General features: G+C 36.7%; 2 protein-coding genes across 3 annotated transcripts in view; one reads left to right on the forward strand and one right to left on the reverse strand.

Moving 5' to 3' along the window:
* Positions 1–13050, forward strand: part of LOC127938407 (centrosomal protein of 85 kDa-like) — a 64836-nt gene that overhangs the window by 4275 nt on the left and 47511 nt on the right. Inside the window, exon 1 of one of the 2 annotated variants that reach the window (XM_052535002.1) lies at positions 9641–10020. The exons of the other annotated variant lie outside the window; for it this stretch is intronic. Coding sequence (XP_052390962.1) covers positions 9972–10020 — 49 coding nt within the window. The 5' untranslated portion in view covers positions 9641–9971. Of the gene's footprint in view, positions 1–9640; positions 10021–13050 lie in introns of those variants that run through there. 2 annotated transcript variants of the gene reach the window in all.
* Positions 1313–2693, reverse strand: LOC127938408 (uncharacterized). The gene is made up of 2 exons (XM_052535004.1): positions 2353–2693; positions 1313–2257 (listed from the first exon to the last, which is right to left on the reverse strand). The coding sequence occupies exons 1-2, from the start codon at positions 2537–2539 to the stop codon at positions 1596–1598; spliced, it is 849 nt and encodes a 282-aa protein (XP_052390964.1). The 5' UTR covers positions 2540–2693; the 3' UTR covers positions 1313–1595.

The raw sequence follows: 13050 nt of genomic DNA on the forward strand, positions 1-13050 counted from the left end.
AAGGGATAGCTGACACAAAAATAAACATTCATCCAACAAAAGGATGAAATTCATACAGGTTTGGAACAACTTGAGGGTGTGTAAACAATGACAGAATTTCCATTTTTGGGTCAACTATCCCTTTAAGTTTGCACAAATGTAAATGAAACAAAAACATACAAGAAAAGAGAACTTGAGGATTGTGTTGAGTAAAATAATGACAAATGAGCAATAACAACTTAAAACAACAACAAGTGTCCCACTAACAGTGGGTGGTGAGTGCAGGCTTCAGTTTGAAGTTTTCCATTCAAACTCCATCAAGGACTGAATAAAACTATTAACATGTGGGTTGATGGCTGTCACCTTCCTCTGCACCAATTCTTGGTCCTCTTGCTAACTCCCTGACTGGCAGTACACTTTAACTGTCTGGCATTTCCATCTTCAGGGTTGATTCTGACCAGGAACCTGTTAGCAATATCATACCAGTTAATAAATATGTTTAAAAAAAAAAGACTAATGCACTCAACCTTTTTCTCAAATTCCTCCCGTCCTCCAACTTTTATTTCTTACTCAACTGTTGCACACATTATTTAAATACAATACAAAAGTGTAATGCAGAAAGAAATTCACTTGCCTCTGAACAAGCTCTAGTGTACAAGAAGCAGACTCCTGGTACTCGATGTTGAAGATGTAGTAGCTTGCGAAAATCACTGCAAAGGCGGTTATAAATGTGTCACTGCTTTCCAGTGTCAAGATAATGTTTCCCTCAATTGATAGCATCCACTTGGATGCTGTCATAATTGAATGTCCTGAAAATGAAAGAACACAATGTTAATTACCTAAAATGTTTTATTCCAAAAACAACATTGTCAACAAAGTCCGTGAATGACTTAACTCCATTCTTAAATGTTGCAATTTATACATTACTGTTTGTACACATTCATAGAGTATAATAAAAGTGAATAAAAATACTTATGTTGATACAGCTGTGTGTGTGAGAGTGGGTGTATGAGTGTGTATCTGTGAGTAGATATGAGTGTAGCTGTAAAACATCTGTGCGTGAGTATGTACAGTATGTGTGTGTGTGTAGCTGTACAAACATCTGAGAGTATGTACAGCATATTTACGTGTTTGTATGTGTGTGTGAGTGAGTGGGTGTATGAGGGAATATGAGTGTGTATAAGTATGTATATGTATATGTGTTTATATAAGTAAGTTTTTGTGTATGTGAATGTGTGTGTTTGAGTGAGTGGGTGTATGCATGTGAATATGAATTTGTATATGTGAGTGTGTAGCTGTACAACTATCTGTAAGTATGTACGTGTTTGTACAGGGTACCCCCAGGATCCTCCAAATGAAATTCAAGGCTTTTTAAGACCTTTTTAATACCATTTTAAATGAAATTCAATGCCAACTTTGTACCCATTCTGACAGAAGTATGACGGGAAAATGTCAAATCTGTATAAATTTTCAACCCTAGAAAATAATTATGTACAAGTACTACTTGAATTAAATAAAACATTTTATTTAAATTATCAGTTATATTTAATACATACGCAACAGCGTAACACATTTGATTTGTAAAAAACAAATATATTTGAACTTGGTGTTGAACACTACAGTCTTCGCAGCTCTGCTGCCTTGGTTGCAATTTTTTCGCCCAGGCTCTCAAGTTCTGTCAACTTCTGCTTGTAGCTTCTTCTCAACGCGTTTGACTTGGCAATTAGCTCTGCCATTTTGCTGCCTTGTTTGTCCTCAGCCTCCTCTGCCATCTTGTCTGCATCCCTCCTCAGATGCTCCGCAACTTCCTGGATGGTCTGTCTTGTCTTTTTTAGCTGCTCCAACTCCTCTTCAATTATTCTTCTTCTTTGACTATGTGCTTGAGATTCTTTTTTCTTTCGTTCACTTTCAAGATGCATCCTGTACCTCACCCTTGCTGATGTGACTGAAGACAGGAGCTCTGGTGTGAGGGGCACCTTGTTAACACCCCCATGCATGGACACGTAATCGCACACAACTCTTTGTGCAATGACAGTGTCCTCTTGGATATTACAAGTTTCTACTTGTTTATTGATAGAGAAGCCCCTCTCCACTGTAGCCTGCCCATGGGAGAGGAGCAGAAGGTTTCTGATGAAAGCCCAGAGCTGTGGGTAGGGCTGACTTATATAAGGATGGAGGAACACATCCAGCCTCTTCTCGAGGGGCTTGAAAGACAGGAACTTCTCATTCCTCACCTCCAGGGACAACAATTGTGAAAATTGCTGAATGATCAGATCACCTAAAGAAAGAGTGAAAGAAAAAGCACTCACATCAAATGTACACGTGTTTCTTTTGTAAATTGTACGCCTAACGTCAGGACTTAATCTTATATACCTGTAGCAACCCCATCTAACTGCTTGTCTTGAAGAAACCTTTTGACTAGACACTTCATCTGGCCCTGACACAATTCTGGATTTGAATACATCACAGCTGGGTTAAGACAAGTCATTTGCCTTACAGTTGGGAATTTCAAAGGGCTCTTCTCTTGAATCTTCTTCACAATTTTGGACAGACCCTCCATGCATTCCTTTCTGAACTGGAGGACAGAAAGCTCCTCAGTGGATCTACTCTGCTGCTGACGTTCCTAAGGATGAATGGGGACTAAATTAAGTAAATAGCTTCCTCTCCCTCCTCTTTCCTTCTATCCAGTGAGTGGCTGAGTAGACGGGTCTAACAACAGGGACAACCAGGAGCAGTCTGGTCACACATTATGTATTTCCTAAATACCTTTATTGCAGCCTCAGCTCCAATGCCAATATCAACAGCTCTAAGATGAACTCTGGACTGCATGTCACTAACATCAAGCCGGACCAAATGCTGAGGTGTGGCATCATTGAGAAGTTCTTGTTTGATGAATCGCCTCAGCAAACTCTATGAAAAGACAAAAATATAGATATTTGAGAATATAAAATATTTTACAATACAAAATAAGCACTCTGACTTTACAATGTTTCTTTTCTTCGGTATTATTAAATGAGCCTAATTTATCTGACTATACAAAATATTTGCATTTTCAACTCATTCAGTCTTAGCTGTTGTCTTAGCGTAACTGTGAACGAGAGGAGATTTTAAAATCACTATGACAATAAAATGAGAAGATTCACCTCACCTTCAGCAGTTCAGCCAAGTCATTACCAATGAAAGGCAGCACAGGCTCATCAGTCTGGTATCTGGTGAGGAAAGGTGTTACACTTCGACACACTGCCATGAAAAAGTGAAGCTTTGCCAGAATGAGAGGGTCTTTGGTTGCCGCCGCAATGGTATCATAGGAGGACGTCCCAGGGTTAGGAAGCTTTTTGGTGCTAACAGCCTCCACATACTTCATCATGTCTGGCCAGATGACAAGGGCCCTCTCCGCCACAGGGAGGTTCTCGACCCAGCGATGACCACAAAAAGGCAAAGCAAAGATTTTGGATTTTGTTAGATTACAGAAATCCTCCCTTCTTGCTGGCACATTGTGAAAAATTGTATGCAGAGCTCTTAGGAACTTCTCCATATGCCAGTCGGTGAATCCACATTTGACAGCATTATGGAGAGTATGCAGGCCACAACTCCCCACCACTGCCAGCTGCGCACCCCCAAAATGCTCTGCATGCTCCTGCTGCAGCATCTCAAAAAAACGCCAATTAACATTGGGTCCATCCATAGACACAGAGACCATCTTCCTCAAGTCAAGGTCACATTCACACTCCTAAAAGACATGAAAAGCAAAGACATTTAAACAAAGACATTATACAGCCTACATAATAGCTAGTGTGATGGAGGTTGGGGCCTCAAGGTTAAAGGTCTAAAGACATGCAAACTCACAACTGGGAAAAATAGTGACATGTTGTAGGGGGGTCTGGGGAATTATCCCATGAGACAATTTTTATGATTTAAACATGTAAATGAGGCATTCTGGTGCCTTCTGACAAGGAATTTCCTTCAAGTAAAAAAAAAAACAATAAAACCAATAATCAAAACAATTTGATATCATATTAATTAAGTTGGGGCCTATCAAGTACAGTACATAACAAGAATTAAATATCTCACTGTAAAGTAAACCATAAGGATCCCCAGATGGTACATAATTCTAATATTAAAGGTTTAAAATTATTTATTTGTAAGCTACTTCCATTTAAATTACACATAAGGAAGTTTTTATAATAATGTTACAATACATTTTTAATGACATAATATTTTTCTACTTTTTAAATAATGTCTGTCATAAATAAATCAAATTTATTTTGAAGCAATATTCTCATCAGACTTTACATACTTAAATCTGCATAATTCTGATTTTTACACCAGGGCATTATTGACTTTTATAAGGACAGTTTTTAAACCTTACTATATATGCACTCTCTTTCCTGTCAAATTCTTAAATTTGATCAAATTCAGTTTTAATAATAAGGCTGCCGTTATCAATCAAATTAAGTCATTTACACTGCAAAATTGCAACTGTAATAAATAATTTTATGAGATTGAGGTTTAAACAAATAATATAAAAACAATGATTCTTGTAAACAATAAACCAATAGGTGGCAGCAAGTGACCGTCTTAATAAATGAATAATTGAGTCATTCATTAAAATGATTTGTTCAAAATGCTGAATCATTCAATAACAGAACACAGCACTTTAGTGTTGCTTTTCTTTTGTAACTATTTTCAATGTAACGTTACATACAATGTAACATTTGCAATCGTGATATTTTAGAACAGCTCACTTGGTCGTGTTATGTTACTTTACTATATCATATATTATTTATAAATAAAAAAACTCAACATTTTGAAAATTCAGAATAAAAACTTACTTTGAAATGTTTGAGCAAGTCCACCGCCGTTGCATGACCCATGAACTGCGAGCCGAAGTATCGTGACTGGACGTGGTCGTCCACCCAGTAGCGAATATGAAGGTCCAACTGCTTACTTTTCGTCATCTTATTGAGACTCTCGTCAAACATGATCACAAACCCGTTGGACATATTGACATGGTCAGTCAGTTCTTTCGTTATGAAGGGAGCTAATCCGAATTTAGTAATATATGCCGTTTTGTTGCTTCCACACGAGAATGTAGCTGCAACCTCGGAGTCAGGAAACATGATTTTAAAAATCTCTGTAACGTTTTCATTTGAAGTGTAAGAGTGGTGCTCAGAGACTGTTTTAAGGACCCACATCACCTCTGCCCGCAGAGTTGGTGTCGAGCCACAGTACGATAGAATGTTCCTTGGCTGTGGTGGCATTTCTATTGTAGAAATGTCTTCATTATTGATAGTCAGAGCTGTTTCAGTAACCGAAGAGATCCGCGGTGCACAGAACGGGCCAATAGGTGGTTGGTGCTGGCGAGCAGTGCTACACGCGGTGTGTTTGGCACCCTTCATATGGGAGTCCAGGGCCGTAACACCCATTGTCGCTAGCTTAAAAGATTTCCTGCACCAACAGCAATAGGCCTCGCGGTCATTTCCTGGCACAGGCTTGACCCAAGCGTAATTCGGATTCCTTGTCCACAGCGGATTAAACCGACACTTTCCCATTTTAGCCGACAAACTAGGCTAGCTACTATCTTGTTCTGTAATTTACCTCACTTGCCTAGTAACCATAGTAACGGGTGCGCGAGCTTTCGCGCTTACTGCTATGACGTGGAGCGCGAAGTGCACTCGACATTACGCTGCATGAATTTTTAATTAGCCTACAATAGTAAAAGTTTATTTTGTTATGGTATGAACTTAATCCTAGGAAAAGTAAAAAAAATAAAAATAAATAAGACCTTTGTAACGAAATCCAAGACTTTGTATACCAAATTCAAGGCTATTAAGGCCTTAATTTTATATAATCAAATTTAAGACTTTTTCAATGCTTTTAAGACCCCGCGGGTACCCTGTTGTATGTGTGAGTGTGTGGGCGTATGAGTGAATATGAGCATGAATGTTTGAGTGTCTGTGAGAGTGTGTTTATTTGAGTATGTTTGTGTTTATGTGAATGTGTAAATGGGTGTATGAGTATGTGTGTATATGAGTGTAGGTGTACAAACATATGTAAGTGTGAATACTGTTTGAGTATGTTTGTGAGTATGTGTAAGTAAGTGAGTGTATGATGGTGAATATGAGCTTATGTGTGAGTGTCTATGAGAGTGAGAGTGTGCATATATGTAAGTGTGTGGGTGAATGAGAATGAGAGTGTCTGAGTTTGTGTGAGTGAGTTTACAAAGTGTGTGTTAGTGTGTTCCAGTGTGTATGATATGTTTGATATGTGTGTGTGTGTGTGTGTGTGTGCATAAATAATTAATTGTAGTGAAAAACCACATACTTACCAAGCATAATGAGCCTGGGTGTGTCTGGTATCACCTGCTGTGCCTCAATGTCTGCCTGGGTTGCCGTGACCTAAACATATTAAAACAACATGAATCAAAGTGCAGAATATGAAGTAGCTACTATACATAAAACATGAGTATAATGAGTACAACTTGTCAAATATTGGCAGTGATATTTTTCTTTCTTAAAATACTTTTCAACTGCTTATTTATTATTTAAATTTCCTATCTTAATAAAAATATTTAAAATATTGTCATTGCACAAAAACTCAGGGGGAGTACAAACTTTTTCATGTCCTTGTAGGCAAAATACAGTACATCTGCCAGTATGAACAGGGATTCCATCGCCTCCCTGAAGAAGGCCATCAAAAGCAGGACAACTGAAGTCGCCATCAGATCTTGGTCTTGTAGGGTTCTTGAGTCATTCTCCATCTCAGTCAGCAGAGACTGAATCTCCCCTCTCCACTTCAACTTCTGATGCTGGAAGAAGTCTCAATCTGTGTAAAAGATGAACCAAGGTCTTAGGGGTTTGGAGAGACGTGAGGATGAGTAATTAATGACGGAATTTTCATTTTTGGGAGAAGTAACCCTTTAAAACATTGTATTAAAATGGCTAATACTTACAGAAAACTCATTCCCAGGCTGCAAAAATAAGTGGCCCACACTGTAGAGCTGTAAGAAATCAAAATACATTTTATTCAATTATACGTTACTTGCCGTGGATGTATAAGTTAACACATCACTGTATTTCATTCATTCCAACAGTACATCTAACATATAGTAAAAAATTATAAGCCTCTGTTTCTAAATTTTTTTTACATTTTTACACTTTTTTTTTTTTTGGCATGCATGGGTCTTTGTTGACTAATAGATCATTATTAACTTTGATAAAGGCAATTTATACCTTTATTCATATTTTTAATTAATCATTATTTGTCATTGCAATCGCAATGCTACAGAACTGGGTCTCCCGCCTAAATTAAATGAAATCCCTGAAGCCCAAATCACATATTTAGGTTGCAGATGAAAATAACATATTTTTTAAGCCTTTTTTAGATGATTTTTTTTTGTTTCTGAACGACTTATTCAAATAGACCGCGACGCGCTGCAGCACGTCATCCGGGAAACAGTCACAGACTGCAAATCTGTTTAGCAGTTGGAGCACAGTGTCTATTATAATACTATAATTTCTTGGTGACAGGCTCGGATCGAACATTATGGAAAGGATCCCTACAGAGACATATTAGTTATTAATCCTACCAGACTCCATTAGCAAATATAGTAATTTTACCTCACAGACCATCGTAAAACACACTACATTCAAATTTGACATAAACAAAATAAAACTCACATTAACCATCTTCAACATTCACTAGGTCTGGTTTGGTCGAAATAAATCAGGTATAATTCGCCAAGTTAACGTTAGATGAAAATGACGGGACAAGAGGGAAACAGCGAGTAATGTTAGACATCTAAAGTTAACTCTCTAACGGTGTTTTTGCAACGTTCGCTGGCTAAACTTCCACTGTCATTTCACACTAAAAGCTATGTACTCCTTAAACCTAATTACAAAATTTTAAATAAACTTACCAAACTTCCAGATTTCCACAGAGAGAGACGTTCAGACATCTGTAAGTGAGCTGTCTGTGGCAGTTGTGTTGTGACGTCGTCTGTCAGGTGACGCGCTGTTTACAGCAATTCTGTATTATTGCCTGGCATATTACAGCCAAGTTACAGCTAGGTTACAGCAACACTAAAATATTCTGTAAAATGTTCCCGCTCAAACAATATTACTCAGAATGCAATGCAAATTACAGTATTTTACTGTAATATAAAAATGAAGTATTGTACTGTAGGTTTTTACAGTAATGTGCTGCTAAATCTACAGCGACATTTAACAGTGTACAATTGCTGTCTTGTTTTCTCTCTCTGTCTGAGACAGTTGATGCTAGACTCAATCAGAAAGACGACTGACCATTGTTAATCTTCCTTTTGTGTTGTGTGCAGTTTGACACACTTTAATAAAATTATGTGTACAAAACATGCATCATTTATTTTCTCTCAAGTTATTGTTAAAGCATGTTATGGTGTTGAAGTACCTTGACTTAAATACACATTGCAATTGTTTCCACAGCAATCGTAATAATTGTAGATGTTATGCAGTATTACACATGTGTAATGAAATATGGAAGTTGTGAAAAATCAGAGCAGCAATTCTTATGTTTTGTACATTTGTATGTTGCACAAGAGACAAAAGCAGAGTTTACTGCAGTGCAGACTTAAAAACTATCAATTTGTTCTCTCAGACTCTTGTAAAATGAACTGAAGTTCTCAACAGGGTAAATAGATGTGAATGCTACAAAGGAATGTTGAGAGAGGAATGGCCCATTTGGGCAGCTTGGACAATCACTCTAGTCTGTTAAACATGTGTGGAGTGGGAACAGTCCCAAACACCCTGAAATATAAATAGTAGTGCTGTGTTTCCCTGTGAAGGAATGTGCCATGTGAATGGGGGTGAGTGTATTTGTTGATTTGAACCATGGGCACATTTAATTTTATCCACGCAAGACCTTGGCAACAAATACCACTCTGTATCAGTGTAGCATTTTATAGTAATTTTAAATCATCAGAAGCATTACAGAATATTTACAAGATCCATTAAAATTATTAATGGATATTAATTATAATATTATTAGTTTTAATTAAAGTGAAAAATATAAAGTGAAAATAAAATGAACTTTAAATCATATTAATAATGCATTAGCTTATTTTTACATCAACTCCATCCATACTGTATGGGAGATAGATATTGTCACACTTTTAGTCCAGTATATGCTTTATATTTATTTCATATACATAAGTCAGTTTAACACATGACATATACATTTAAGTAGTTTTTTTTATTACATAAAAATATTACATATACAAAAGTTACATTACATGAGGTATGTTGTCACAATGGGAACCTGCCTTTAAAAAGCCCATTGGTAGAATTTTAAGCAAAATTTAAGCATTATATATATATATAAAAAAATAATAAAGTTTTTTATTTTAATTTTTTTAAAAGGTTATGAAGTAATGTTTTAAAAATATAGATAACATATATAGATAACATCCATTCTGATTAAAAAATGTTTTTTATTTAATTTCTTCATAAATCCCAGGGAAAATAAACTCTGCAATTGAAACTATCAGTTAATTAATTTTCAGACTTATTTCAGAGGAATTCTTGACCAATAAAGGGTTAAGACACTTTTCACCCGTGTGACAACTAGCCCCGGTCTTCTCTTCTAGCCCCGTGTCTTGGCTCCGCGTTTGGTGGGAGGAGTCCGTGTCGCTCGCCTGGATTGTGATTGCGTTTCTCCGCGAGGAGCTGCAGGCAGTGAGGTCACATCCTCGCGATGCATCTGCCAGCGAGTCAGAGAGCGATTACTAGTCCATAACTCCGGCTCAAATCTGCGACATACGCGCCAGCCTTTCAGGACTACGGCGTAGTGGCATATAAACGCGTTGATTTTAGATTCTGTGCGCAGGTTCTTCCAGTCTTTGGTGGCTATGGAATGCGGTTTCACTTAAATAGCTCCCGCTCTTCTTGGTGGGCTCGTGCATTTTATCTCGGCTCGTTGTGTTGGATCTATCCGTTTAGTGTGTGAAACCGAGCGCGATGTGGACCAGGAACGATTTTGAGGACGGATTCGACGCTTATAAATTAGGTAAAAGCCTAGCGCTTGTGTAATGGCACACTGTAAGGCAGATATATGTTCACAGGAACAGCCATGTTTGATGTTAGACTGGCGCGTGTAACGGAGCGTGTATTGTTCCGCGCGCGCAGCCTGGGATAAATTAGATATGTGATGTTCCGTTATGAGCGTTGTGATGTTATTGAGCTGTGATGGTTTGACAGCATCACTCGTGTCACCTTCAGCTTTGTCTTTGAATCAGATTATGGACACAAGGGACTCTAACGTGCTCTCTCTTTATTGGAGGGGTCCTTTTAATGCAGTGTTGTGGCACCTAGATGTAGCCTAATATCTGTGTACCACATCCCTGCATATACACATATATATATATATATATATATATATATATATATATATATATATATATATATATATATATATATATGAAGCAAATTATTATTTTATTTGTCTAGAATATTTATTTTGTTTCAGGTTTGTAGCTAGTACTATTAATGTTAATAATAAAAAATAAAATAGGAAAAAAAAACTGATTTTATTTAAGTATTTATAAATGTGTTATTTTATTTCATTAAAATATTTATGTAGGCATTTTTATTTACATAATTGTAGTTTTTTTTCTTATCAAATATTCAAATAAACTGTATCTTTCTTTCTTTTTCTTTCTTAAACAATTTTTTAAGTGGTGACTGTAAAATCCAAACAAACACGTGTTCAGTATTTAGTAGCTTGTGTTTTTACACTTTCTGTTTTCAAAGTTGTCTAGATACTAATGCCACAGATTCTGACAAGTCTCTCTGCCAGTGTTTTTAATAATTCATATCATGTTGCTTAACTGATGGTGGAAGTTTCTGGTGTCTCATCAACAACAAACCCTGTGTTTACCCGGGATATTTACAGATACAGATGACTCTGTCCCGATGACGATGGCTAATGTGGATCACTTTCATATGAACTGGTTTGAACTTGAGGTTTTTCTACCCAGGAATTATGGAGACCTATAATTTTGGTTCTGATCTTTTCAGCTGGATCTTGACTTCCAGCTGAAAATCTTGAACTCTTGTAGATTTGAGATTTTTTCTTTCTGTATTGCTGTTTCAGGGAAAATTGCTTCAAACTCAGTTTGTGCGTTTTCCATGATGTATGGCACATTAAAAATGAGTGTGGGTAGATTTTGCTGACTGATCTTGAAAAGAAAAGGACAATGTTGTTGCTTTCCAGTTTCAACTTCCAAGAAGTTAATGATGAATTTGAAAATATATTTGTAGTAATTTTTCACCAAAATATTGTATTATGAATCAATATATATATATATATATATAAAAAATGATCTGCTATTTGGAAGTATCAGCATGTTCCGAGATGTTGGCAAGAGAGATTAAATATCCCACTGCCTAAATGGATTATACTTCAGAATAGATTAGGTGAGCAGATATTGGGACGAGCCCTCTAGGGCAAGACTGAGCGTTCAGTTCACTGAACTTCACCTTGTTTCAGTGGTTTAGTAGTTTTTGGCCCACAAAATAGCAAACATGTGAGAGGTTGTATTTGTCATGTATAATTAATTTAGTTTGTGTATAGTTTACCATTCAAAAGTTTGAGGTCAGTATGATTTTTCTTTTTATGTTTTCAGAAGAATCTTGTATACTCATTTATTTGTTTTAAAATACAGTAAAAACGTCAATATTGTGAAATATTATTACAACTTGAAATACAAGTTTATTATAATATATCTTAAAATGTAATTTTTCCTAACAAAGCTGAATTGTCGCAACTATTTCTCTAGTCTGATGATTTTGTGTTTAAGAAATATTTCTTATTATTATCAATGTCGAAAGCCGTATTCTTTGATGAATAGAAGGTTCAAAAGCTAAGCATTCATTTGTAATGTTATAAATGTCTTTACTGCGACTTTACATCAGTTTAATATGTTAGTGCCAAATAAAAGTATTAATTTATTTAAAAAAATTACTTACCCCAGACATCTTAAATACAATGTATATTTAAGTGTATAAAATACTAAAACAAAACTATTAATTTGAATAACTATTAATAATAAAACATACTATTAATATGAGTTATATAGATTTAATTTCGATGACATTTGGTTTGCTTAGCAGTTCTTTTTATTTATTTATTTTAGAGCTGAAAGAACGAATCGATTTAATCGATTAAAATCGATTATTAAAATAGTTGTCAACTAATTTAGTAAATCGATTCGTCGCTAAATAAATTTTATTTGCCATAAGCGGCTCATTTCGTGCATATTTCAAATCTGCGGTGACCAAAGTGTGGCAGTAATGAGCCACCGGAGGTTTTACTCAGCCAGTACAGCAGGTGAAGTAGCGAATAGCCAATAGCTGGCCTCGTTTTATGTCACGTGCTTCCCGAACAGCGTCTCTGCAGCATTCAGCGGGAAGTGGGAGTACTTTACTTTGAGCCTTCAAAATGAAGAGTAACCTGTAAACTCTGCACTACTGAACTGTTTAAGGGGCCGTTCACATATCGTGTCTTTTGCGTGCTCAAGTTCGTTATTTCCTATGTAGGCGCGCAGTATGCACTCTCATAATGGAAGCGACGCGGTCGCGACACGCACGCGGTGCGATGCGGCCGTTTTTCCAGGCGCGTCCACACCGCATCCAATTATCCTTTGCTGAAATTTCCGGGTCTTCATGGAGAGGGCACGTCATGGAGAGAGCACGTCATGGTTGCTTAGCAAAGGCAGACGCCTCAGGGGCGCTTCTGCCCGAGCGCTTTGGAAAGAAGGAGAAAGCGGCGCGACTAGCGTTTTCCACGCGTTTTTAGGTGCGATATGTGAACGGCCCCTAAGAATTTTATTTGTGCAGATTCTCCAGTACAAGGTTGTTTGCAAATGTTTAGTCGTAAAAGCTGATAACATTGCTTTTTAACAGTTAACATTTAAAGCTTTACAAACATGTTATGTGATCAGTTTGTCGTTTACCAGTTCATAATTCAGACTTGCAGCCTAATTATGACTGAATGAGAGAGGTAAATGTTTCAGGTTTCATGCCATTGGCACTTTTT

Source organism: Carassius gibelio, chromosome A20 (genome assembly GCF_023724105.1).
Source record: "Carassius gibelio isolate Cgi1373 ecotype wild population from Czech Republic chromosome A20, carGib1.2-hapl.c, whole genome shotgun sequence".
NCBI classification, from domain to species: domain Eukaryota; kingdom Metazoa; phylum Chordata; class Actinopteri; order Cypriniformes; family Cyprinidae; genus Carassius; species Carassius gibelio.